Source organism: Erythrolamprus reginae, chromosome 6 (assembly GCF_031021105.1).
Source record: "Erythrolamprus reginae isolate rEryReg1 chromosome 6, rEryReg1.hap1, whole genome shotgun sequence".
NCBI lineage: Eukaryota > Metazoa > Chordata > Lepidosauria > Squamata > Dipsadidae > Erythrolamprus > Erythrolamprus reginae.
In genome coordinates this window covers 12,482,696-12,509,934 of record NC_091955.1, presented here as the reverse complement: position 1 = coordinate 12,509,934, position 27,239 = coordinate 12,482,696, and the positions used below count along the sequence as shown (strand labels likewise).

Below are 27,239 nucleotides of genomic sequence, written 5' to 3'. Positions count from 1 at the left end.
CTTCTTTTTCCTTCCTTCTTTCCTTCCCTCTTCCTTCTCCTTCCTTCCTTCTTTTTCCTTCCTTCCTTCCTTCCTTCCTTCTTTTTCCTTCCTTGGTCTCTTCCCATCTTCCTTTCTTTTTCTTGGCCTTTCCTCTTCCCCCTTTTCCCTTTCCCATCCCTTGCATGCTCGAATTCAAAAGAGGAAATTTTGTTTAGTTTTTAGTTTGTTTTGCCCCATTTTCACTGGTAGAGAGCGGCTGGAGACCATCACAGGCAAAAATGGGTGACCTCCATTTTTGCCAACACAGACATCGTGGGCTAGTCCTTTGCTGGTTCTAGGGTGGCTCCACGGGCCAGATCTGAGGGCCCTGTGGGCCTTGAATTTGACACCCCTGACCTAAGGCATCCAAAAAGCATTCAGAAATAATAATAATAATAATAATAATAATAATAATAATAATAATAATAATGCACGAATCCCAGCAACCAGTTAGGTCCCACAGAGTGGGCCTTCTCCGGGTCCCATCAACTAACCAATGTCATTTGGCCCAGGGGAAGAGCCTTCTCTGTGGTGGCCCCGACTCTCTGGAACCAACTCCCCCCGGAGATTAGAATTGCCCCCACCTTCCTTGCCTTTCGTAAGCTCCTTAAAACCCACCTCTGCCGTCAGGCATGGGGGAACTGAGATACTCTTTCCCCCTAGGCCTATACAATTTATGCATGGTATGTTTGTTTGTAGGTATGATTGCTTTTAAAATAAGGGTTTTTTAGTTGTTTTAGTATTGGATTTACATGCTGTTTTTATTATTGTTGTTAGCCGCCCCGAGTCTACGGAGAGGTTCGGCATACAAATCCAACAAACAAACAAACAAACAAACAAACAACAACAACAACAACAATAATAATTGTTATTTATTAGATTTGTATGCTGTCCCTCTCCATAGCCTTCCCTCTCCGTAGCCTTCCTACTTAAGACTGTGTGGAAATAATTGATGCTCCGTCTGTATTTGTGGGTGGGGATACCATCAGATAAGTCTTGTCTCTCGGCTTTCTGCAACGCATTGCAACCTCCATCCATTGCAACCTCACCTACAAAAAGATATTGACAAAACTGAACGGGTCCAAAGACGGGCTACAAAGATGGTGGAAGGTCTTAAGCATAAAACTTATCAGGAAAGACTTCATGAACTCAATCTGTATAGTCTGGAGGACAGAAGGGAAAGGGGGGAATAGGATCAAAACATTTAAATATGTCAAAGGGTTAAATAAGGTTCAGGAGGGAAGTGTTTTTAATAGGAAAGTGAACACAAGAACAAGGGGACACAATCTGAAGTTAGTTGGGGGAAAGATCAAAAGCAACATGAGAAAATATTATTTTACTGAAAGAGTAGTAGATGCTTGGAACAACCTTCCAGCAGACGTGAATTTAAGTAACTGAATTTAAATATGCCTGGGATAAACATATATCCATCCTAAGATAAAATACAGGAAATAGTGTAAGGGCAGACTAGATGCCGTCAGTCTTCTATTTTTCTATGTTTACTCTGCTACCAATTCTGTGCAGACCTCCTTAACCTTCTGCAAAATTCAACCATGGTTAAAGTTTCTAAAAAAAGGGAAATTGGGACTAATGGTGTGGGCAGACCGGGCATGTCCCATCCCCTGATGTGCTCTTAATGATAAAGCAGGGCTTGGAGGCTTGTTCTCCAGCTGTTGCCCTCCTGTTGCTTGCAGCTAAAGGGGGAAATATTTCCGCAAACAAATCGAAACATAAAAGACGGGATGGAAAGTGCTGGTTTTCCTTCCTTCGTGCCAGCACAAACCCAGAAGGGCCTTTGATGAAATGGTTTGTTCGCTACAGATCTCCCTACTGTGCTCGGCAGGACTGCTCTGTTAAAATATTTATTCTGATTTAAAAAAAAAATTAAAAAAATCAGTATTCTCCGAATATCGGGAACTTTTTAACCACCACAGAAATTTCCTCAGTTATAAATTAGTGGTAGTAGCATGCGTCTTTCAGGATGGATGCTGTAGTCCACAACCTTCATATCTCGTTTAGTGGAAATCCTTAATGTTGGCCGAGCTTGCTTGCATGTTTCGTTAAGAGTAGGTACATAGAACATAGAATCATAGGGTTCACAGGGATGTTGGAGTCTTCTAATCCAGTGATTTTCAACATTTTTGAGCCGTGGCACATTTTTTACATTTACAAAATCCTGGGGCACACCACCAACCGAAATGACACTCTGACACAGTACATATTGTTTGTTTGTTTGTTTGTTTGTTTGTTTGTTTGTTTGTTTGTTCGTTCGTTCATTCATTCATTTCTTAAATTTGTATGCCGCCCCTCTCCGCAGACTCGGGGCGGCTCACAACAGCAACAGAAAACAATATATAATACAAATTCAATCATTAGAAAGCTAAAAACCCATAAATTTTAAAAAACATGGACACAACATACCATAAATAAACAGTATAGGCCTGGGGAAGATATTTCAGTTCCCCCATGCCTGACGGCAGAGGTGGGTTTTAAGGAGTTTGCGGAAGGCGAGGAGGGTGGGGGCAGTTCTAATCTCAGGGGGGAGCTGGTTCCAGAGGGTTGGGGCCGCCACAGAGAAGGCTCTTCCCCTGGGACCCGCCAAACGACACTGTTTAGTTGACGGGACCCGGAGAAGGCCAACTCTGTGGGACCTAATCGGTCGCTGGGATTCGTGCGGCAGAAGGAATACACCATCAGGATAGACATAACCAGCTGAGGCTGAGGCTTCATCTAGTGGTGGCAACATTTACCTCCAGTCCTGACCAAGATTAGAAATCAGGACCACAGGGAGGAGTAGCAGCTTCAACTACTCTCCGTGGCCACACAATGACAAGTGCGCGGCAGCCCGAGCTGGGTGTGGATGAGAGGCGGCCTGCTATTGGTTCATCGCTAGTGGGACCCGCCAGACGACAATGTTTAGTCGACGGGACCTGGAGAAGGCCAACTCTGTGGGACCAGAAGTTGGGAAACAGGCTGTTTCTGGCCTACAGAGGGCCTCCGGGGAGGGTAGGGGAGACAATTTTTGCCCTCCCCAGGCATTGAATTGTGGGTATGGGCACGATAGCGCACGCCCACATTCTTTCGGCACCTGAGGGAAAAAAAGGCTCGCCATCACTGCCGTAGAGTCTCCAGCCAGTCTTTTAGGAGATCCTCACAGCGCTTTTCAATGGCTGAGCGTTCCGCCGTCGCAGGGGCTCCCGGAGATCTTCACAAGCCACAAGGAGACTCTTGAGCTCTCTGGGGCTTCTTTGCAACTTGGAATCGACTGAGGACTATCTGAATTGACTTTGTACCTCAAGCTCTGTAACTCTTGTCCAGCAACACTTCCTTTTTTTTTTTTTGTTTCCTTAGGACTTTCTTGTTAGAAGTAATTCTGTCAGAAATGAAGGAAAATAGTGTCTTAATTGGTGAAGAGATGGCCACGTTCCTGGCAGCATCTTTTGAAGAGAAGTGCCAGTCGGTGTTAAGATTGGTTTCTGCCACAGACGACGAGGAGGTAAAATCTTCTACTCTTGCATTAAAAGGTGAATTGTAAAATATAGCCTGGAGTTCTACAGCATGATGGGCCCACACAGCAAAGGGGCAGCCCATCTCTGGGATCGCCTTCTGCCACACGAATCCCAGTGACCAGTTAGGTCCCACAGAGTTGGCCTTCTCCGGGTCCCGTCGACTAAACAATGTCATTCGGTGGGACCTTCTCTGTGGTGGCCCCGACCCTCTGTAACCAACTCCCCCCAGAGATCAGAATTGCCCCCACCCTTCTTGCCTTTCGTAAGCTCCTTAAAACCCACCTCTGTCGTCAGGCATGGGGCAATTGAACTATTCCTTCCCCCCAGGCCTATACAATTTATGCATGGTATGTTTGTGTGCATGTTTGGTTTTTAAATGAGGGTTTTAAATTATTTTAAACATTAGATTTGTTATAGGCTGTTCATTATTGTTGTTAGCCGCCCCGAGTCTACGGAGAGGGGCGGCATACAAATCAAATCAAACCAAACCAAACCAAACCAAACCAAACCAAAAAATAAATATGTATAATATCGTAAAGAAAGAGGGATTAAATCTTACAATGAATGATATGATAAATTCTAAGGTTTGGGGAGTAGGGAGAAGGCAAAGAAGAAGCATGCAAATGATACACTGATGAATTAATCATAATCTCCCTCTTCCTACTTGTTATACCTCTAGCTTGGCTGCATAGCTAGAGGTATAACAAGCAGGAAGAGGGAGATTATGATCCCGCTATATAGAGCGTTGGTGAGACCACATTTGGAATACTGTGTTCAGTTCTGGAGACCTCACCTACAAAAAGATATGGATAAAATTGAACGGGTCCAAAGACAGATTACAAGAATGGTGGAAGGTCTTAAGCATAAAACGTATCAGGAAAGACTGAATGAACTCAATCTGTATAGTCTGGAGGACAGAAGGAAAAGGGGGGACATGATCGAAACATTTAAATATGTCAAAGGCTTAAATAAGGTTCAGGAGGGAAGTGTTTTTAATAGGAAAGTGAACACAAGAACAAGGGGACACAAGCTGAAGTTAGTTGGGGGAAAGATCAAAAGCAACGTGAGAAATATATTATTTTACTGAAAGAGTAGTAGATCCTTGGAACAAACTTCCAGCAGACGTGGTTGGTAAATCCACAGTAACTGAATTTAAACATGCCTGGGATAAACATATATCCATCCTAAGATAAAATACAGAAAATAGTATAAGGGCAAACTAGATGGACCATGAGGTCTTTTTCTGCCGTCAGTCTTCTATGTTCCTAATTATGTATTGTATGTTTGTCTATAAAAATAAAAAAAATGTTTATTAAACACCCCCCCCCCCAAAAAAAAAAAAAAGGTCAGCTCCTCACCCCTGCCATCTTACAGATTTTGACCCTAGAATAAAAGAAGGGTCAAGTACATCTCCGGCTTTGTGACAGTTCAGCTCAAGGGCAAGAACTTCCCTGCATACAAAACCAGCCACACTTTGGTGGATAAATATTTTATCAGTCTTCTCTTCCCATAGAGCGCTCTCTCTTTTGAAATGTGAAGAGGTTAGACAAACGTTCCTTGCACATATTTGCCTACTTACAGTGCAATGTTTAAGCCATAGTGAGTCTGGTGTGGGAGGGAAAAAAAGAAGTCCTCTACATTTGCCATACAGTCAGTTTGTGTCTCAGATTTGTTCATTGAATAAAATAAAATTAAACATTAAATGTGCTCATCTCAACTCAAGTCACATAGTAATGCACATCAATAGGTTATGACCTATAAAGCCCTTCATGGCATCGGACCAGAATATCTCCGGGACCGCCTTCTGCCGCACGAATCCCAGCGACCAGTTAGATCCCACAGAGTTGGCCTTCTCTGGGTCCCGTCGACTAAGCAATGTCGTTTGGCGGGACCCAGGAGAAGAGCCTTCTCTGTGGCGGCCCCGGCCCTCTGGAACCAGCTCCCCCCAGATATCAGAGTTGCCCCCACCAGTGTTCCCTCTAATTTTTTTTTTGGGGTGGGCGGAAAAGTATAGTGTCTGAGCGGCAGTCTCTTTGGGACTGGGCAGCACAAAAATAATAAACAAACAAACAAACAAACAAACAAACAAACAAACAAACAAACAACTCACCCTGTTTTGCCTCAGAGAATTTCAAAATAAAATACTGTACTGTGTGTCTATAACAGTGAGCTCATAATAGGGCAACTCTATCAATATCAAAATGCCACTTAAATAGTTGAGCTAGTTTCAAACTAGATTTTGATTTTCTTTCTCTCTTCCTTACTCCCATTCTTTTTTTAAGCTCTTTCGGAAGGCAAGGAGGGTGGGGGCAGTGCGAATCTCTGGGGGGAGCTGATTCCAGAGGGCCGGGGCCCCCTCAGAGAAGGCTCTACCCCTAGGTCCCGCCAATCCTTTCTTCCCTCTCTCCCCATACCTGTTTCTGCAGTTTGCTGGACGGTGCAGAACAACAGAAGCACCTGGGAGCAGCATATTATTATTATTATTATTATTATTATTATTATTATTATTATTATTTATTAGATTTTTATGCCGCCCCTCTCCGAAGACTCGGGGCGGCTCACAACAGCATATAAAAAACAGTATAACAGTGTAGCATAGCCAGGTACTACTAATAAAAAGTCAAATAATGCCAGTATCACATTTATCTTAATAGATGTAACTCAGTTACATGCTACCAGCAGTGTTCCCTCTAATTTTTTGGGGGGTGGGCGGAAAAATATAGTGTCTGAGCGGCAGTCCCTTCGGGACTGGGCGGCACAGAAATAATAAATAAATAAATAAATAAATAAGTAAATAAGTAAATAAGTAAATAAGTAAATAAGTAAATAAGTAAATAAGTAAATAAGTAAATAAGTAAGTAAGTAAGTAAGTAAATAAATAAATAAATAAATAAATAAATAAATAAATAAATAAATAAATAAATAAATAAATACTGTGTGTCTATAACAGTGAGCTCATAATAGGGCAACTCTATCAATATCAAAATGCCACTTAAATAGTTGAGCTAGTTTCAAACTTTCTCTCTTCCTTACTCCCATTCTTTTTCTTTCTCTTTTCCTTCCTCTCTTTTTTCTATCTGTTTCTCTCTCTTCCTCTCTCTCTCCTTCCCTCTCACTCTTTCCCTCTCGGCTTCTGGGCAGGTTTGGAAAACTCTGAGTTGATGATGATTTTTAAGTGAGCGATTGCTCACTGCTCAGCTTAGAGGGAACTATGGCCACCACCCTCCTTGCCTTTCGCAAGCTCCTTAAAACCCACCTCTGTCGTCAGGAAATGGGGAATTGAAATTTCCCTTTCCCCTAGGCTTATAGAATTTATACATGGTATGCTTGTATGTATGAGTGGTTCTTTAAATTGGGGTTTTTTAGATTATTTTTAATATTAGATTTGTTTACATTGTCTTTTTATATTGTTGTTAGCTGCCCCGAGTCTTCGGCGAGGGGCGGCATACAAATCTAATAAATACAAATACAAATACAATCAATTGCAAGGATGTTGATGTTTACTGCAAGAATTGGAAAATGGCTTTGTTTTCTTGCATTCTGGCAGTGGGAGGGGTTTGGTACCAAGGGAAAAGGTTAGAAGAAGAACCACACTTTGGGGGGCAAAGATGGCAGGTGTGATCACCGCCTGCTCCACGCTTTGTTGTCTACGACTCATAAAAAATGGGAGTGGCATTTCTGATTGTGTGATCATGGCTGCCATCTTAGAATAGAATAGAATAGAATGGAATGGAATGGAATGGAATTCTTTATTGGCCAAGTATGATTGGACACACAAGGAATTTGTCATTGGTGCATATGCTCTCAGTGCACATAAAAGAAAATCTACATTTGTCAAGAATCAAAGAATAGAATAGAATAGAATTGAATTCTTTTTGGCCAAGTGTGATTGGACACACAAGGAATTTGTCATTGGTGCATATTCTCTCAGTGCACATAAAAGAAAATATACATTTGTCAAGAATCAAAGAATAGAATAGAATAGAATTGAATTCTTTTTGGCCAAGTGTGATTGGACACACAAGGAATTTGTCATTGGTGCATATGCTCTCAGTGCACATAAAAGAAAATTTACATTTGTCAAGAATCAAAGAATAGAATAGAATATAATTGAATTCTTTTTGGCCAAGTGTGATTGGACACACAAGGAATTTGTCTTTGGTGCATATGCTCTCAGTGCACATAAAAGAAAATTTACATTTGTCAAGAATCAAAGAATAGAATAGAATAGAATTGAATTCTTTTTGGCCAAGTGTGATTGGACACACAAGGAATTTGTCATTGGTGCATATGCTCTCAGTGCACATAAAAGAAAATTTACATTTGTCAAGAATCAAAGAATAGAATAGAATAGAATTGAATTCTTTTTGGCCAAGTGTGATTGGACACACAAGGAATTTGTCATTGGTGCATATGCTCTCAGTGCACATAAAAGAAAATTTACATTTGTCAAGAATCAAAGAGTAGAATAGAATAGAATAGAATAGAATTGAATTCTTTTTGGCCAAGTGTGATTGGACACACAAGGAATTTGTCTTTGGTGCATATGCTCTCAGTGCACATAAAAGAAAATTTACATTTGTCAAGAATCAAAGAATAGAATAGAATTCTTTTCGGCCAAGTGTGATTAGACACACAAGGAATTTGCCATTGGTGCATATGCTCTCAGTGCACATAAAAGAAAACTTACATTTGTCAAGAATCAAAGAATAGAATAGAATAGAATAGAATTGAATTGAATTGAATTCTTTTTGGCCAAGTGTTATTGGACACACAAGGAATTTGTCTTTGGTGCATATTCTCTCAGTGCACATAAAAGAAAATTTACATTTGTCAAGAATCATGAGGTACAACATTTAATGATTGTCATAGGGTACAAATTAACAAATAAGGTATAAATAAACAAATAGAATAGAATAGAATTATTTATTGGCCAAGTGTGATTGGACACACAAGGAATTTGTCTTTGGTGCATATGCTCTCAGTGTACATAAAAGAAAAAGATAACATTTGTCAAGAATCATGAGGTACAACACTTAATGATTGTCATAGGGGTCAAATAAGCAATGAGGAAACAATATTAATAAAAATCTTAAGGATACAAGCAGCAAATAACAGTCATACAGTCGTAAGTTGGCGGAAACGGGTGATAGGAATGCTGAGAAAAAAACTAGTAGAATAGAAGTGCAGACTTAGTAAAAAGTTTGACAGTGTTGAGGGAAATATTTGTTTAGTAGAGTGATGGCGTTTGGGGAAAAATGTTCTTGTGTCTAGTGGTTTTGGTGTGCAGTGCTCTATATTGCTGTTTTGAGGGTAGGAGTTGAAACTGTTTATGTCTAGGATTCAAAGGGTCAGTAAATATTTTTACAGCCCTCTTTTTGACTCATGCAGTATACAGGTCCTCAATGGACGGCAGGTTGGCAGCAATTGTTTTTTCTGCAGTTCTGATTATCCCCTAAAGCAGTGTTTCCCAACCTTGGCAACTTGAAGATATTTGGACTTCAACTCCCAGAATTCCCCAGCCAGGAAATGCTGGCTGGGGAATTCTGGGAGTTGAAGTCTAAATATCTTCAAGTTGCCAAGGTAGGGAAACACTGCCCTAAAGTCTGTTTTGCCATCCTACCCAAGCCCCTTTTGATAGCATTGCCAGGAAACCCAAAAATTGTAACTGTTTCCTGTCTGTATGCTTAAATGGGTATAGCTTAGCAATACATGTAATTCAATTAAATCATATGCTAATTGCCTTCCTAAGTAAAAGAATGTTGGAATAAATTTTGGGTTAATTGCTAGCTAATCAATCCCAAGTTAATTCTTGGAATATTTTATAACAAAAGAGCTTAATAATTAGATAAAATTGGATAAAAACTATGCTGTATCACAAGCCTCCTGCAAATCCAGCCTTTATTTTTAAAAACTTTTTTTCCCTGCAAATGATAATTTGGCAATTGATAGAATTGGCATATATTAGCCCAGGTGTGGTTAGACAATGCCAAGAATGATTTAGCAGTTGAGTAAATAAATGAGAATTTATCCTGTTTCCGGTATTCTAATACTGTTTGGATAGAAATATTTTTTTAAAAGCCCTCTCATTCAGAAATATTCTTTAACATACCAGTTGAATAGTTATTAGAAGCTTAATATAAATTATGGTAGTTCAGCTATACGGATTCTTAGTGATCATAAATTGTGATCTTGGATCTGTGGGTTATCTAATGAGAATCCCAGCATATTATCTTAGAAATGATTTAGTGTGTGTATATATACGATATATATGTCACATGTTTTTGCTGAATTTGAAAATTAAGGGAGACTAGGATAGATCTATTTCGGCCTTATTTTGGCCTCATCGGCTAGCCATACCCACTGGGACTTGAACCTGCAACCTTTTGCCTTGTAAGGCAGAGAATTAACCTCCAGGCTACAGTATCCAATCCTTTCAGCTCTGTACCAGGGAAGGGTTACATTTTGTGTCGAATCACCCCAAATACATAATTAAATTCTTGCTGAATTTTGAATATCAAACAGGAGTTGGAGTACAGTGGTCCCCCAATTATCGCGAGGGTTCCGTTCCAGGACCCCTCGCGACAATCGATTCTTCGCGAAGTAGTGGTGCGGAAGTAAAAACACCATCTGCGCATGCGCAGATGGTGTTTTTACTTCCGCCGCAGCAGCGAGGAGCCGAATATTGGGGTTTCCCCGCCGCCCACGCAAACTCCTCGCTGCTGCCGCGCCCCGCCGCTTGTCCGCCCGCCGCTTGTCCGCCGCCTGCCTGCCCGCGCGCCCCGCCGCTCGCCCGCCCTTCGCCCGCCCACGCCGTTCGCTCGCGCCGCTTCCCAGCTGAGTCCTGAAGCCAGAAGGCAAAGGCGAACTTCCGCATTTGGCTTCGGGACTCAGTTGGGAAGCGGCGCTGGGGTTTCCCCACCACCCACGCAAACTCCTTGCTGCTGCCGCGCCCGCCGCTCGCTCCGCCCTTTGCCCGCCCATGCCGTTCGCTCGCAGCCGCTTCCCAGCTGAGTCCTGAAGCCAGAAGGCAAAGGCGAACTTCCGCGTTTGGCTTCGGGACTCAGCTGGGAAGCGGCGCTGGGGTCTTACCGGCCGCCCACGCAAAGGGGAAACCCCGGCTCCTCGCTGATGCCCGCCGCTCGCCCTCCCCGCCAGCAAGAGGGGGAAGACCCAGGGAAGCCGCCCAGCAGCTGATCTGCCAGGGGAACGCAAACTCCACCATCTACGCATGCGTGGCCATAGAAAAAAGGGGCGCGCATGCGCAGATGGTGTTTTTACTTCCGGGTGGAAAAATTGCGACATAGCGTTTAGCGAAGATCGGGATTGCGAAACTCGGGGGACCACTGTACTGTATTTTTCATAGAGTAAGATACACTGGAGTATACGACTCACCTTAGTTTTGGGGGAGGAAAATAGGAAAAAGAATCTGCTTACCAGGTATTCATCTGGCTAGCATCCTTAGCCAGCACATTATTTTATCCTCTGGTTAAGGCTTTTTAAAAAATGTACTGGTAGAGAGTAACAATGAAAGAACTTGCAAACCAGTAAGAGCTGAGAACATCACTAGCACCTGGAAAGAAACATTCAGAACAAGTAGAGCAATGGGAAAAAAATATTCTTCGCAGAGGGGAAACAGTGAAAGAAGTTGCAAGCTGGTAAGAGCTGGGAACATCGTTAGCACCTGGTTAGGGCTGGAAAGAAACTTATTTGGAGCAAGTTAGAGCAATGAAAAAAACCCTGCAAAGACTTAGGGCTTGGGAAACATTCTTCTTTGCAGAGAGTAACAATGAAAGAGCATGCAAGCTGGTAAGAGCTGGTTACATTGTTACCACCTGGTTAGGGCTGGAAAGAAACTTATTCGGAGCAAATTAGAGCAATGAAATAAAGCCTGCAAAGACTTAGGGCTTGGAAAACATTCTTCGCAAAGAGTAACAATGAAAGAGCTTGCAAAGTAAGATCTGGGAAGATTGTTAGCAGCTAATTAGGGCTGGGGGGAGGGGAGCTACATTCAGAGTATAAGATGCACCCAAATTATCAGCCTCTTTTAGGGAGGAAAAAAATGTGTCTTATACTCTAAAAAATACGGTAGTTAATTTAATTAGATATTAGAAACATAGAAGACTGACGGCAGAAAAAGACCTCATGATCCATCTAGTCTGCCCTTATATTATTTTTTGTATTTTATCTTAGGATGGATATATGTTTATCCCAGGCATGTTTAAATTCAGTTACTGTGGATTTACCAACCACGTCTGCTGGAAGTTTGTTCCAAGCATCTACTACTCTTTCAGTAAAATAATATTTTCTCATGTTGCTTTTGATCTTTCCCCCAACTAACTTCAGATTGTGCCCCCTTGTTCTTGTGTTCACTTTCCTATTAAAAACACTTCCCTCCTGAACCTTATTTAACCCTTTAACATATTTAAATGTTTCGATCATGTCCCCCCTTTCCCTTCTGTCCTCCAGACTCTACAGATTGAGTTCATGAAGTCTTTCCTGATACGTTTTATGCTTAAGACCTTCCACCATTCTTGTAGCCCGTCTTTGGACCCGTTCAATTTTGTCAATATCTTTTTGTAGGTGAGGTCTCCAGAACTGAACACCCTATTCCAAATGTGGTCTCACCAGCGCTCTATATAAGTGGATCACAATCTCCCTCTTCCTGCTTGTTATACCTCTAGCTATGCAGCCAAGCATCCTACTTGCTTTCCCTACCGCCTGTCTGCACTGTTCACCCATTTTGAGACTGTCAGAAATCACGACCCCTAAATCCTTTTCTTCTGAAGTTTTTGCTAACACAGAACTGCCAATACAATCCTCAGATTGAGGATTCCTTTTGTGTATTGTTCTAATACACAACCACAATGAAGTCTTAGCACCCAAAGGTAAACCACCCCGTATTTTTCAGAGTATTTGACCCCCTCGAAAAGAGGGTGGAAGTGCATTTTTTGATTTCAACCGTATTGCCTCTTTTCTGTAGGGAGCCCTAGTTGCGATTCGTCTTCTGGATGTTCTCTGTGAAGCGACATCAAATCCCGAAGAACTGCAGCGTTTCCAAAGTTGTACCGATTTGCTTGAAGTAGCCATCAGTAAGTGAGAACTATTTGTATGATTTCAAAACAGTGTCTTTGAAAGAAAAGATAGTGTTTAATTTTGCTGGGAAGTCAAGTTTGTACAATTGCTACGTAAGTAAACACAGCTAGGCCTCTGACTTACAACAGTTCATTTAGTGACTGCTCAAAGTTACAGCAGCACTGAAAAAGGACCATTTCCCACACTTTCCCATGGCCATGTGATTTATGTTTGGATCGGAATCAGAATACTGTAGAGTCAAACCTAGCTTGACAGCTGGTTCATACTTAATGGCAGTTGCCATGATCTGAGGATCACATTTCTCATTTAGCAACATGAATTTTGGGGCTCAGTTGTGGTTGTAAGTCAAAGACAATCTGCACTAAGCAATAACACTGGGACATTATTTCTGCCCCTTTATTTACAACACTTTTGAACATTTCTTTGAACATGCTATAAATCAGGGGTCTCCAACCTTGGCAACTTTAAACCAGAATTCCCCAGCCAGCAAAGTCGAAGTCCTCCAGGCTTCAAGTTGCCAAGGTTGGAGACCCTCTGCTATAAAGAGTCTGCAATCCTTTTCATTTTATGTATGTAGGAGGCTCTCTTAAGTTCCACTTGTTATCGAAAGTGGTTCGAACATAAAGAACAGAAGGGAAGGGTCACTGTGAGTCAGCATCCTAGAATCCCTGCTTTTCAGCTTTTCGCCAGGCATGTCTGGTTCTCCCCACAGATAATAATAATAATAATAATAATAATAATAATAATAATAATAATAATAATAACAACAACAACAACAACAACAACAACAACTATGCCAGCTGTGTATTTAAACGTGGGCCATACCTGTCATTAGATACACAGCTGGCATAGTGAACTGGACTCAAGCAGAGCAGAGCTGGACAACCTGGACAGGAAAACCAGAAAATTAATGACGATCCATCATGCACTACACCCCCGCAGTGACGTTGACAGGCTGTATTTACAAAGGAAAATAGGCGGCAGAGGACTTTTGCAAGTGAAGCAGACAGTAGAAGAAGAGAAGCATGCATTAGCTGACTACGTGAAGGGGAGCAAAGAGTCAGCGTTGATGGAGGTCAACAATAGGAAGCTTCTCAAGGTGAAGCAAACTAAGGACCAGTACAGAAAAAATGTAACTCAATGTCGTATGGACAGTTGGCAGAACAAAGCATTGTATGGACAGTTCTTGGAGAAGATTGAAGGCAAAGTGGATAAAGAAAAGACCTGGTCATGGCTTACAAGTGGAACACTCAAAAAGGAGACAGAAGGACTAATACTGGCGGCACAAGAACAGGCCATTAGAACAAATACTATCAAAGCTAGAATTGAAAAATCAACAGACGATCCAAAGTGCAGACTCTGTAAAGAAACAGATGAAACAATCAATCACATACTCAGCTGCTGCAAAAAGATCGCACAGACTGACTACAAGCATAGACATGATGCTGTGGCACAGATGATCCACCGGAACCTGTGCCGGAACTACCATTTACCAGTGGCAAAGAACTGGTGGGATCATAAGCCCGAAAAAGTGGTCGAAAATGAGCAAGCAAAACTACTGTGGGACTTCTGACTTCAGACTGACCGAATTCTGAAGCATAACACACCAGACATTGTGATCGTGGAGAAAAGGAAAGTATGGATCATCGACATCGCAATCCCAGGAGACAGCAGAATTGAGGAGAAGCAGCTAGAGAAATTAGTGAAATACGAAGATCTAAAAATCGAGCTGCAACGACTCTGGCATAAGCCAGTGAAAGTGGTCCCAGTGGTCCTTGGCACGCTGGGCGCAGTACCAAAGGATCTCTGCGGAAATTTGAAAACCATCGGAATTGACAAAATCTCCATCTGTCAATTGCAAAAGGCCGCTTTACTGGGATCGGCAAACATAATTCGCCGCTACATCACACAGTCCTAGGTGCTTGGGAAGCGCCCAACTGGTGATGAAATACAAAATCCAGCATAGTGATCTCGTTTGCTGTGTTGTATTGACATAATAATAATAATAATAATAATAATAATAATAATAATAATAATAATAATGTCAATATTATTAATATTGACATAATAATTAATATAATAATTAATATTATGTCAATATTAATATTATTATTATATTATTATTATTATTATTATTGTTATTATTATTATTATTATTGTTATTATTATTATTATTATTGTTATTATTATTATTATTATCATTCATTCATTCATTCATTCATTCATTTATTAGATTCGTATGCCGCCCCTCTCCAAAGACTCGGGCGACTGTGGGGTGACTGTATGAATAATTTCAAGTTGACCTTGACTCCTGTGGATTACCTAGACTAGTCCCTGCAGTTTTCTTGGCAAGATTTTGGACGTGGTTTGTGTTAAGTGATAAGGAGTGTGCAGAGTGATCCTTGAGTTACCAAGGATGCACAGAAGAAACGTGGAGGTGGCAGGTATCCAGCTGATAGCCCAGAGATACAAGTAGTAATTCAGATAACCAGATACATTAAGTGTATAAGTATTATTTACTTTGGCAGATAGCTTAGTCAAGAACAATCCTAGTCATACACAATTACATCAGTCAATACACTCAATACATATACAATATTATAGGCTTCTCTCGATACATTACACAGTACTATAAGCCTTACTTACAAAATACAATAAACCGTCATTTGAACACACAGTTCTACAGAATATTATTATTATTATTATTATTATTATTATTATTATTATTATTTATTAGATTTGTATGCCGCCCCTCTCCATAGACTCGGGGCGGCTCGCAACAGTGATATAAACAATATATAATGACAAATCTAACAATTAGAGTCTAAAATAACAGTATTACATTTAGAAGGTCTAAAAGCAAGAAACCCCAATATATAAAAAGCATACATACAGTCATATCATGCACAAAACTGCATAGGCAGGGGGAGATGTCTCAGTTCCCCCACGCTTGACGACAGAGGTGGGTTTTAAGGAGTTTACGAAAGGCAAGGAGGGTGGGGGCAGTCCTAATCTCTGGAGGCAGCTGATTCCAGAGGGTCGGAGCCGCCACAGAGAAGGCTCTTCCCCTGGGTCCCGCCAGACGACATTGTTTAGTTGGCGGGACCCGGAGAAGACCAACTCTGTGTGACCTAACCGGCCGCTGGGATTCGTGCGGCAGAAGGCGGTCCCGGAGATATTCTGGTCCGGAGCCATGAAGGGCTTTATAGGTCATAACCAACACTTTGAATTGTGACGGGAAACTGATCTGCAACCAATGCAGAATAGTCACACAGACAAACCAGAAATAGCAGAGAGCAGTCAGAGAGAGAGAGGGATGCTTCTGGCTAACTAGAAATAGAAGACCAGCCACAAGTGGTTGCAGCAACGACGGGCAACACGGACCCTCGCCCGTGCCATCAGGAGTTGCCTAGGCGACAGTGCTACATTACAGATTCCTTCCCTGCTCCTTCCCCTTCCAAATTGTTTCTTTGAATTGTAAGATGAATCACCTTGATTTTCTTTGACGTTACTGTCTTGCAAAAATTACCTTCTTTGCTTAGGCCTTTTGAAGCTTGTTCAGCTTGCTGGGAAGCAGACCACAAATATCTTCACCGTCACTTATTCCAGAGAGCAGGAAGAAATTTCCCATCCAGCCGTGGGCTTTAAATCACATCTGATTCGTCTGATTGGAAATTTATGCTACAGGAATAAGGGTAACCAAGACAAGGTAAGCTGGAGAATAGAAGCACCTTGTAGCGTCAATGTCACTTAGCTTTGGCTCCGTTTTGCAAAGAAACGACCAATGTGATGTGGTTCCTCATTTCCATCTCCTGCTATCACCCAACCTGGGATTTTGAGCACTTTTTGAAAATGGTTGTTTTATAGTAATAATCATCAGGGAGATTTCACAATATTTATTTGCGTTTATATATCATTAAATAATGGAAACATAGAAACATAGAAGTCTGACGGCAGAAAAAGACCTCATGGTCCATCTAGTCTGCCCTTATACTATTTTCTGTATTTTATCTTAGGATGGATCTATGTTTATCCCAGGCATGTTTCAATTCAGTTACCAACCACGTCTGCTGGAAGTTTGTTCCAAGGACCTACTACTCTTTCAGTCAAATAATATTTTCTCATGTTGCTTTTGATCTTTCCCCCAACTAACTTCAGATTGTGTCCCCTTGTTCTTGTGTTCACTTTCCTATTAAAAACACTTCCCTCCTGAACCTTATTTAACCCTTTGACATATTTAAATGTTTCAATCACGTCCCCCCTTTTCCTTCTGTCCTCCAGACTATACAGATTGAGTTCATGAAGTCTTTCCTGATACGTTTTATGCTTAAGACCTTCCACCATTCTTGTAGCCCGTCTTTGGACCCGTTCAATTTTGTCAATATCTTTTTGTAGGTGAGGTCTCCAGAACTGAACACAGTATTCCAAATGTGGCCTCACCAGCACTCTATATAGCGGGATCACAATCTCCCTCTTCCTGGTTGTTACACCTCTAACTATGCAGCCAAGCATCCTACTTGCTTTCCCTACCGCCTGACTGCACTGTACAGGAATACAGGAAATAGTATAAGGGCTGAGGTCTTTTTCTGATATCAATCTTCTATGTTTCTATGTTTCTAATTATTTAAAATACGTTATTTTGTCATTTTTGCCATTCACATTTCCTTCTGTCCTTCCTTTTACATCTTTTTTTCAATGAGTCTATTTCACCATTCCTTTGTGAATGTGAATTGTCCTGTGGTAGGTTGACTATGGTGAGTTGTCCCTCAGCAAGTTGGCCATGGCGAATTGTCGTAGACCTCTAGTGGACACCATTCTGTTAAAGCCATTGACTTAACAATAGCCAGGAAGCTATATGGTCCCTTGAATCCCCGGGAGAGGGACCATTAATATTTAAGATTATAATGGGATGAAAAACCATTATCTGTATATTGTCCATAGCAGGGGGGTGGGGGGTCTCCAACCTTGGTCATTTTAAGACTTGTGGACTTCAACTCCCAGTATTCCTCAGCCAGCAAAGCTGAAGTCCACAAGTCTTCAAGTGGCCAAGGTTGGAGACCCCTGATCCATAGGATAAGGAGATGTATTTCTTGATGAACTTCAGCTCGGTGGTTTCACACTGAACAGGAATTTCCATATAATACAGATACAGTAATGCCTTGTCTTACAAACGCCTCGTCATACAAACTTTTCGAGATACAAACCTGGGGTTTAAGAATTTTTTGCCTCTTCTTACAAACTATTTTCACCTTACAAACCCACCGCCACTGCTGGGATGCCCCGCCTCCGGACTTCCGTTGCTAGCGAAGCACCCGTTTTTGCACTGCTGGGATTCCCCTGAGGCTCCCCTCCATGGGAAACCCCACCTCCAGACTTCCGTGTTTTTGTGATGCTGCAGGGGAATCCCAGCAGGAGAATCCCAGCAGTGCAAAAATGGGCGCTTCGCTGGGGTTTCCCAGTGAGGGGAGCCTCAGTGAAATCACAGTATCGCAAAAACACAGAGGTCCAGAGTTGGGTTTCGAGGATTTTGGTGTTTTTGTGATGCTGCAATTTCACTGATGCTCCCCTCACTGGAAACCCCACCTCCAGACTTCCATTGCCAGCGAAGCGCTCATTTTTGCGATGCTGGGATTCCCCTGCAGCATCGCAAAAACACAGAAGTCCGGAGGTGGGGTTTCCCATGGAGGGGAGCCTCAGAGGAATCCCAGCAGCGCAAAAACAGGCGCTTCGGCTGGCAAAAGGGGTGAATTTTGGGCGTGCACGCATTAATCTCTTTTCCATCGATTCCTATGGGAAACATTGTTTCGTCTTACAAACTTTTCACCTTAAGAACCTCGTTTTGGAACCAATTAAGTTCGTAAGACGAGGTATCACTGTACTGGTTGCAGGAGATGAAGGACTTTTCGTCTTATTTATTGATTGATTGATTGATTGGATTTGTATGCCGCCTCTCTCCGCAGTTCTTCAAACTGGCTTGAATCTTATTAATTTCGGTTCCTCCCTAGCCCCATTTTAAATACTTTGGGGATTACATGTAAAGAAGCCTTTAATGTCCCACTTAAGTTTGGCCCCTACATGCCAGCTAATTTATGGAGGTTAGCATGACCTCGCCTTCTGAATGTCGAAAACCATTAGTCATTGTTTTATGTGTTGTTTTAGCTTTCAAAGACAGGCTGTTAAGTAGGCAGTTTTAGGATGAAGCCTAATCAGGCAATGCAGAGTCGCAAATTTGTCTTGAATATTTTCCCTGGAAAATCTGAAAAATTTACAATTGGCCATCGGTGGTTATTCAGAATTCCTTCCCAGAGATCTTGGTGCCAACAGAGGATAGAACTAATGTATAATACTGCATTTTCCCCCCCAATATTTTTATTAATTTTCTTAAAATAACATACAGACTTACAAACATTTAACATAGACTGTGGGGATGTATCATCCCCACTTTTCTTAAAAGTATAAATGCAGATACAGAAAAAGGAATACATGATTAAATGCGTAATTCAATGCTACTAATACAAAAATATCAAATAAGGAAAAAGTGATATTGTAGAAAAAGGAAAAGTAGTTATAACTAGTATAAAGTCAAACAATCTTGTCGACTAAACTAAATCTAATATTAATCTCAATAAAAAGAAGAGAAAAATTTATACTGCATTTTTGAACAGATAGTGCCACTAGCATCGTCCAGTTTGGACTGGCAAGTTTAAGAGTGGAAGCAAATACTTTTAGTCATCTTAGGAGCAAGCTGCTGTGTGTGTGTATGTGTGTGATTTCATATTCCTAGAATACCTTATTTTTGGTTGCTGCTCAGAGTTTCACCCTTCATGGCACCGGAGCAGAATATCTGCGAGACCGCCTTCTGCCGCACGAATCCCAGCAGCCGGTTAGGTCCCACAGAGTTGGCCTTCTCCCGGTCCCGTCGGCTAAACAATGTCGTCTGGCGGGACCCAGGGGAAGAGCCTTCTCTGTGGCGGCCCCAACCCTCTGGAACCAGCTCCCCCCGGAGATCAGGACTGCCCCCACCCTCCTTGCCTTTCGTAAACTTCTTAAAACCCACCTTTGTCGTCAGGCATGGGGGAACTGAGATATCTCCCCCTTGCCTATGTAGTTTTATGTATGGAATGTTTGGGTGTATATTTTTATATAAGGTTTTTTTTAGGTTTTTAATGTAAAATTGTTATTTTAGACTTAATATTAGATTTATCATTGTATACTGTTTTATCACTGCTGTGAGCCGCCCCGAGTTTGCAGAGAGGGGCGGCATACAAATTTAATAAATAAATGAATGAATGAATGAATGAATGAATAAATAAATGATAGATAGACAGACAGACAGACAGACAGACAGACAGACAGGCAGCCATATACAGTAAATTGGATGGATGGATGGATCAATCAAGGTTGGGAGATGGACATATGGATTGATGGGACTAAATTTACATATTTCACCGCATCACGGTGTGCTTAAGCATGGTTCCTAAATTTAAATCAAAGAATCTTGGTTCTCACAGGGCACAGATCAAGGTTTATGAATCACGTTGGCTAAATCCTCCTAGTTTTAAGTCAAAAACAGTTGAATCATGCTACAATTTGAACCCAATGGGCCCTACCCTATACTTTGCAGCAAGTAAAATGTTAGAAAAGGGAAAAAGATATGTAAGTAGGATCAGAATTATTTTGAACTGTTTGATAATATTATCCCAAATGGAAACAAAACTAAAATAAAGCCTTATGGAGTTTAATGAAGTGCTAAATAATTGCTAATAAAGTTGCTTCCATATTTTCTGTCTAAACAGAAAGTTCTTATCCTCTCTGGATTTTTTGTTTTTATTTTGCCGGGTTTGTTTGTTGCTAAGCACTGAACTGTTTGGAGAAAGCAGGAATAGCTTGCTTTAATTGTGACTCCAAAAAGCACTATGAAATCTCATGATTGGTTGTTTCATGTATTAGCCTGTTGGAAGACGCCCGAGGCAGAATTCATCTCTGCCAGCTACATACTTCGGTTCTTATAGATCCTTTACAGTAACTCTATGTTTTTTCTTGGGCACTTGATTAAGAACGGCAAAATTATAGCCTTCCACAAAATGTATTAATCTTAGCAATCCAGCCTTTTAATAGATCTATCTAATTCAACCAAGATTCATGAAATTGAATTATTATTATTATTATTATTATTATTATTATTATTATTATTATTATTAATTAGACTTGTATGCCGCCCTCTCCGAAGACTCGGAGTGGCTCACAGAACACAATACAAAAACAATATGTGTACAAATCTAATAATTAAAAACTATAAACTGAAATCCCATTACAAAGCAGTCAATAGCTCAATCACATCCACACATCACATTTCATGGTCAGAAAGGGGGGGGCATAATCTAATTGCCCCATGCCTGGTGACATAGATGAGTCTTAAGGCTCTTGCGAAAGGCAAGGAGGGTGGGGGCAGTGCGAATCTCCAGAGGGAGCTGATTCCAGAGGGCCGGGGCCGCCACAGAGAAGGCTCTTCCCCTAGGTCCTGCCAGACGACATTGTCTGGTCGACGGGACCTGGAGAAGGCTGACTCTGTGGGACCTAATTGGCCACTGGGATTTATGCGGCCGATTATTTAGCATCTAGAGTCTCTACGTAGATTAATCAGGATTATATGGGGAAAATGAAATAAGAATTGGATAGTGGCAAAGTTTATGTTACTACATTATAAACATTTTCAGGAAAAATTAATTTAAAAATTAAAATAAAAAAATTAAAATTAAATTTTTTTAAAATTATCTGAATGTCATATATCAGTGATGGCAAACCTATGGCATGCGGGCCACAAGTAGCATGTGCAGTCATACTTGGGGTCACGGAAGGCGTTGCCTCATGTAAGCTCTAGACAGCTGATTTTCGGCTTGCTTTTCAGCTGTTTTCGCTCTTCCCAGCCTTCATGAAAGCCTCCTAAAGCCTGGGGACGGTGAAAACGGCCCAACGGCCCAAGCAGAAGTTCACTTGTATGCATCACCCCCAGCCTTCTTTTTGCGGTCAGAGTTCTTCAGGAACTTCTTCGGCTTTGGACAGTTGTAGCCAGGCCTCTCACATCTCGTCCCATTTCTTCTGCATCAGGCAAGGCTTTTTCTGAAGGCCTCTGCAGCCAATAACAGAGCTCCAGATTGTTACTTTTTTTCTGTATTATGAAAAAAGTCCTTAAGAGGTTTCCAGTTACCAGAAAATATAGGTATCATATTTATCGAAGTATAAGACACACCTTTTTCCTCCCTAAAAGAGGCTGATAATTTGGGTGTGTCTTATACTCTGAATATAGCTTCCCTTCCCCTAACAATCTGCTAACAATCTTCCCAGATCTTACTTTTCAGGCTCTTTCATTGTTTCCCTCTGCGAAGAATGTTTTCCAAGCTCTAAGTCTTTGCAGGGTTTTTTTTCATTGCTCTAACTTGCTCCGAATAAGTTTCTTTCCAGCCCTAACCAGGTGCTAACGATGTTCCCAGCTCTTACCGTCTTGCAAGCTCTTTCGTTGTTACTCTCTGTGAATAATATTTTCCAAACCCTAAGTCTTTGCAAAGTTTTTTCCATTGCTCTATTTTCTCCGAATGTTTCTTTCCAGGTGTTAATGATGTTCCCAGCTCTTACTGGCTTGCAAGTTCTTTCATTGTTACTCTCTCCAAATAAAGTTTTTTTAAGCCCTATCCAGGGGATAAAATAATGTGCTGTCTAAGGATGCTAGCCAGATGAGTACCTGGTAAGCAGATTCTTTTCCCTATTTTCCTCCCAAAAAACTAAGGTGGGCCTTAGTATTGTGTTTTATCTGATCAAAACAAATTGGTCATCTCACCAAGTTCTATCATCTTTACCATCCATTCATGCATTGGAGGGATTGCAAAATCCTTCCAACTTTGTACGTACAGTAATCTTGCTGCAGTTATATACAAAACCCAACTTCCATTGTTTTTTTCCTTTCTCAACCGTCTGTTTGTCCATCAGTTCCAAGTGGAAGATTTCTTGTTTCAATATTTTTTGGAAAAATTATGGAAGATGTAGCCCATCAGCTCTTCATGATGGGGCATTGGGAGTGTTGGTATGAATGTTTACTGTTCAGTTGTCAGAAGAGATACTTTGAGGAGTTAGATGGGTTTAGATGCTAGATGGCTTTCCGTGAATTGTTTATGGAAACTGAAATCGTCGTCGCAATAGGATGCAGGGTAGGATTTCATGCTGGGAAATTGCCACCACTTGGGAGGTTGTGGTACCCATCTCACAACTCTGAGAATTGCAATCTCAGCATGAGATGGAGTTCTTCTTAGACATAAGTCATCAGTACTGACCGTTTGATCTACTATTTTGGGTTCTCTTCTGGAGATTATTTTAACTTTCCTCATCTTTACATAGTTTAAATAAATTACAGCATATTATTTTTAATATTTTTTGAAGACAGAAATCCACTTCTCCTCAAAAGACTGAATAATGGTTCAAAGTATATGAGAGGTTAGTTCTTTAAAGCAGGGCTCCCCAACCGCCGGTCCGCGGACCAGTACCGGTCCGCGGGGCATGTTGCACCGGTCCGTGGAGTCAGCAGCTGCCAGTCCTCCTGCCGCCGCCCCCTCCCTCCAGTGCTTCATCTCCCGCTGGGAAAGAGGCCTCGGGAGGCAGGTTCTGCCGGCCACAGGGCGATGGTGGGAAAGAGGGGCGGGAAGGACCAGCACCCCCATGCTTAATCCCGCCCCCAACCACACCCCTTTCCGCCCCCACCGGGCCATAGAAAAATTGCCTTGCTGAAACTGGTCCCTGGTGGAAAAAACGTTGGGGACCACTGCTTTAAAGGTGTCAGGACAATATACAGTGATACCTCGTCATACAAACTTTTTGAGATACAAACCCGGGGTTTAAGATTTTTTTGCCTCTTCTTCTAAACTATTTTTACCTTACAAACCCAAGCCGCCGCCACTGCGACTTCTGTTGGCAGCGAAGCACCCGTTTTTGTGTTGCTGGGATTCCCTTAAGGCTCCCCTCCATGGGAAACACCACCTCTGGACTTCTGTGTTTTTGCGATGCTTCAGGGGAATCCCAGTAGCGCAAAAATGGGTGCTTCGCTGGCAACGGAAGTCTGGAGGTGGGGTTTCCCAGGAAGGGAAGCTTCAGCGAAATTGCAGCATCACAAAAACACGGAAGTCCAGAGGTGGGGTTTCGAGGACTTCTGTGTTTTTGCGATGCTGCAATTTCGCTGAGGCTCCCCTCGCTGGGAAACCCCACCTCCTGTTTTTGCGCTGCTGGGATTCCCCTACTGGGATTCCCCTGCAGCATCAGAAAAACACGGAAGTCTGGAGGTGGGGTTTCCCATGGAAGGGAGCCCCAGGGGAATCCCAGCAGTGCAAAAACGGGCTCTTCAGCTGGCAAAAGGGGTGAGTTTTGGGGTTGCACGCATTAATCGCTTTTCACCTTACAAACCTCATTCTAGAACCAATTAAGTTCATAAGACGAGGTATCACTGTAATTGTCTATCCAAAGCAGCTATTTGGATGTTGGTGAAATCCCATTCATTCATTGTATCGGTAGCCAATTCTGTTGAAATTCATCATCAGAGAGATTATTTTTTTCCCCCAGAAGAAAATGATCCTGTTTTGATTTCTTCTTCTCTCCACTCATGATTTTAACGATGATTTTGGATTCCACAAATCTGTTATTCAGATGGCAAAAGTCCTAATGATATTAAGGCAATTACAGTCATGTTTAAGTGGGCCCTGGGCCAAGTTATGTCATAGATAGAAGCTGGTCTTAGAATCAGACACATCATGATTTATGATTGAAACTTACTGGTTCTTTTGGGGAAATCGCTCATTCTCAACCAATTCAACTTTACAGAATTGATGAGACAACAAGCTTGGGGAAATGTAGACTGAAAATGAATATGAATATTGCAACTTTGCCCAGGTTTAATGTACAAAAAAACCCCCTGCAAATACTTAGGGCTTGAAAAACATTCTTCAGAGAGTACTAGTGTTAATATTAGTATTAGTATTTATTAGATTTGTATGCCACCCCTCTCCGAAGACTCGGGGCAGCTAACAACAATATAAAAAGACAATGTAAACAAATCTAATATTAAAAGACAATCTAAAATACCCCAATTTAAAGAACCACTCATACATACAAGCATACCATGTATAAATTCTATAAGCCTAGGGGGAAGGAATTTCAATTCCCCCATGCCTGACGACAGAGGTGGGTTTTAAGGAGCTTGCGAAAGGCAAGGAGGGTGGGGGCAACTCTGATATCTGGGGGGAGCTGGTTCCAGAGGGTCTGGGCCGCCACAGAGAAGACTCTTCTCCTGGGTCCCGCCAAACGACATTGCTTAGTCGACGGGACCCGGAGAAGGCCAACTCTGTGGGACCTAACCGGTCGTTGGGATTCATGCGGCAGAAGGCGGTCCCGGAGGTATTCTGGTCCGATGCCATGAAGGGCTTTATAGGTCATAACCAACACTTTGAATTGTGACCGGAAATTGATCGGCAACCAATGCAGACTGCGGAGTGTTGGTGTAACAATGAAAGAGCTTGCAAGCCAGTAAGAGCTGGGAACATTGTTAGCACCTGGTTAGGTCTGGAAAGAAACTTATTTGGAGCAAGTTAGAGCAATGAAAAAAAAAACTTTGCAAAAACTTGGGGCTTGGAAAACATTCTTTGCAGAGAGAAACAATGAAAGAGACTGCAAGGTAGGAGCTGAGAAGATCGTTAGCAACTAGTTAGTAGGGGGGAAGGGGAGAGTTACATTCAGAGTATAAGACGCACCCAAATTATCAGCCTCTTTTAGGGAGGAAAAAGGTATGCTCCAAAAAATACGATATATATTGGAAAATCCAACTAGTCAAACACACAGTACTGACACATGCCATAGATTCGCCATCACAGAGATAGGAGAATAACCAACGTTTGCCACAAGTCTCATTTGATTTAGTCTTACAGTCTTACAAATCTAATACAGGCTGATGTTCTATTTAGGGAGATAGTTTAGGTGGGCGATGTGGTCTTTAGAAATCAATAGGGTAATGATAGGGTGCTTTGAATCTGTGAGCCTTGGGTTTTCTCTGTGCAGAAGGCAAAAGACCTCTGGGAGGGTTTAAAGCGGCAAGTCCCATAGCAACCTTCGCTCTCCCAGCAGACGTCAGGGGAAAGGAGCCTCCCACCCATAAATTTTCAGCAGATTTGCAGGATGTGGTGATTTCTGATAATAGACTTTTTGCCACAAACCACAGTTCCATCTTTTATAAGCCAAAGCGCCTATAGCACTGGCACTGCGATCTGCGTTAGAAAATACATGAGCCTTCTTCCTCCCGATTTACCAGAAAAACCAGATGGAAATTTGCACCTTGCTTTGAGAGAGACCCAGAGCCAACTTTTTTTTTTTGAAAAATTAACTCCAGCTGTCTTCTTCTCTCTTAAGTAGATGGGGTTATCTGGGGGTTTCAGGATTGTCCACGTTTATTTATTTTATTTATTTATTTATTATTTAGATTTGTATGCCGCCCCTCTCTGAAGACTCGGGGCGGCTCACAACAAGATATGACAAATCATAAATAATTCAGATAGCTTTAAAATATTTAAAGATTTAAAAGAACCCCATATACTAACAGACACACACACACAAGCATACCATGCATAAAATTGAACAAGCCTGGGGGAGGTGTTTCAATTCCCCCATGCCTGACGGCAAAGGTGGGTTTTAAGGAGTTTACGGAAGGCAGGAAGAGTAGGGGCAGTTCTAATCTCTGGGGGGAGTTGGTTCCAGAGGGCCGGTGCCGCCACAGAGAAGGCTCTTCCCCTGGGGCCCGCCAACCGACATTGTTTAGTTGACGGGACCCGGAGAAGGCCCACTCTGTGGGACCTAATCGGTCGCTGGGATTCGTGCGGCAGGAGGCGGTCCCGGAGATATTCTGGTCCAGTGCTATGAAGGGCTTTAACCAACACTTTGAATTGTGACCGGAAATTGATCGGCAGCCAATGCAGACTGCGGAGTGATGGTGAAACATGGGCATACCTAGGGAAGCCCATGACTGCTCTCGCAGCTGCATTCTACACGATCTGGAGTTTCCGAACACTTTTCAAAGGCAGCCCCATGTAGAGAGCATTACAGTAGTCGAACCTCGAGGTGATGAGGGCATGAGTGACTGTGAGCAATGAGTCCCAGTCCAGATAGGGCCGCAACTGGTGCACCAGGCGAACCTGGGCAAACGCCCCCCTTGCCACAGCTGAAAGATGGTTCTCTAATGTGAGCTGTGGATCGAGGAGGACGCCCAAGTTGCGGACCCTCTCTGAGGGGGTCAATAATTCCCCCCCCAGGGTTATGGACGGACAGATGGGATTGTCCTTGGGAGGCAGAACCCACAGCCACTCCGTCTTATCCGGGTTGAGTTTGATTTCACAGAAGTTTGATTTACTTGGATACTAGTTGTCAATGTTTCCTTATACAGAAAGTAAAAAAAAGGGTTATACAATGTAGAAGGTGCAGAACGTACAACAAGAAGGAACTTGCGGTCAGTATGTGGGTTCAGATCTATCTCTGCCCTATCAAAGCCTTGTTCCCTTCCTGAGTACATTTCCTGGTTACGCATTTAGCGCT

General features: G+C 42.1%; 1 protein-coding gene across 1 annotated transcript in view; it reads left to right on the top strand.

Annotated features, from left to right (window-relative positions):
* Positions 1-27,239, top strand: part of ATXN10 (ataxin 10) — a 102,167-nt gene that overhangs the window by 34,733 nt on the left and 40,195 nt on the right. Inside the window, exons 7-9 of the mRNA XM_070755262.1 lie at positions 3,373-3,517; positions 12,514-12,622; positions 16,169-16,335. Coding sequence (XP_070611363.1) covers positions 3,373-3,517; positions 12,514-12,622; positions 16,169-16,335 — 421 coding nt within the window. The remainder of the gene's footprint in view (positions 1-3,372; positions 3,518-12,513; positions 12,623-16,168; positions 16,336-27,239) is intronic.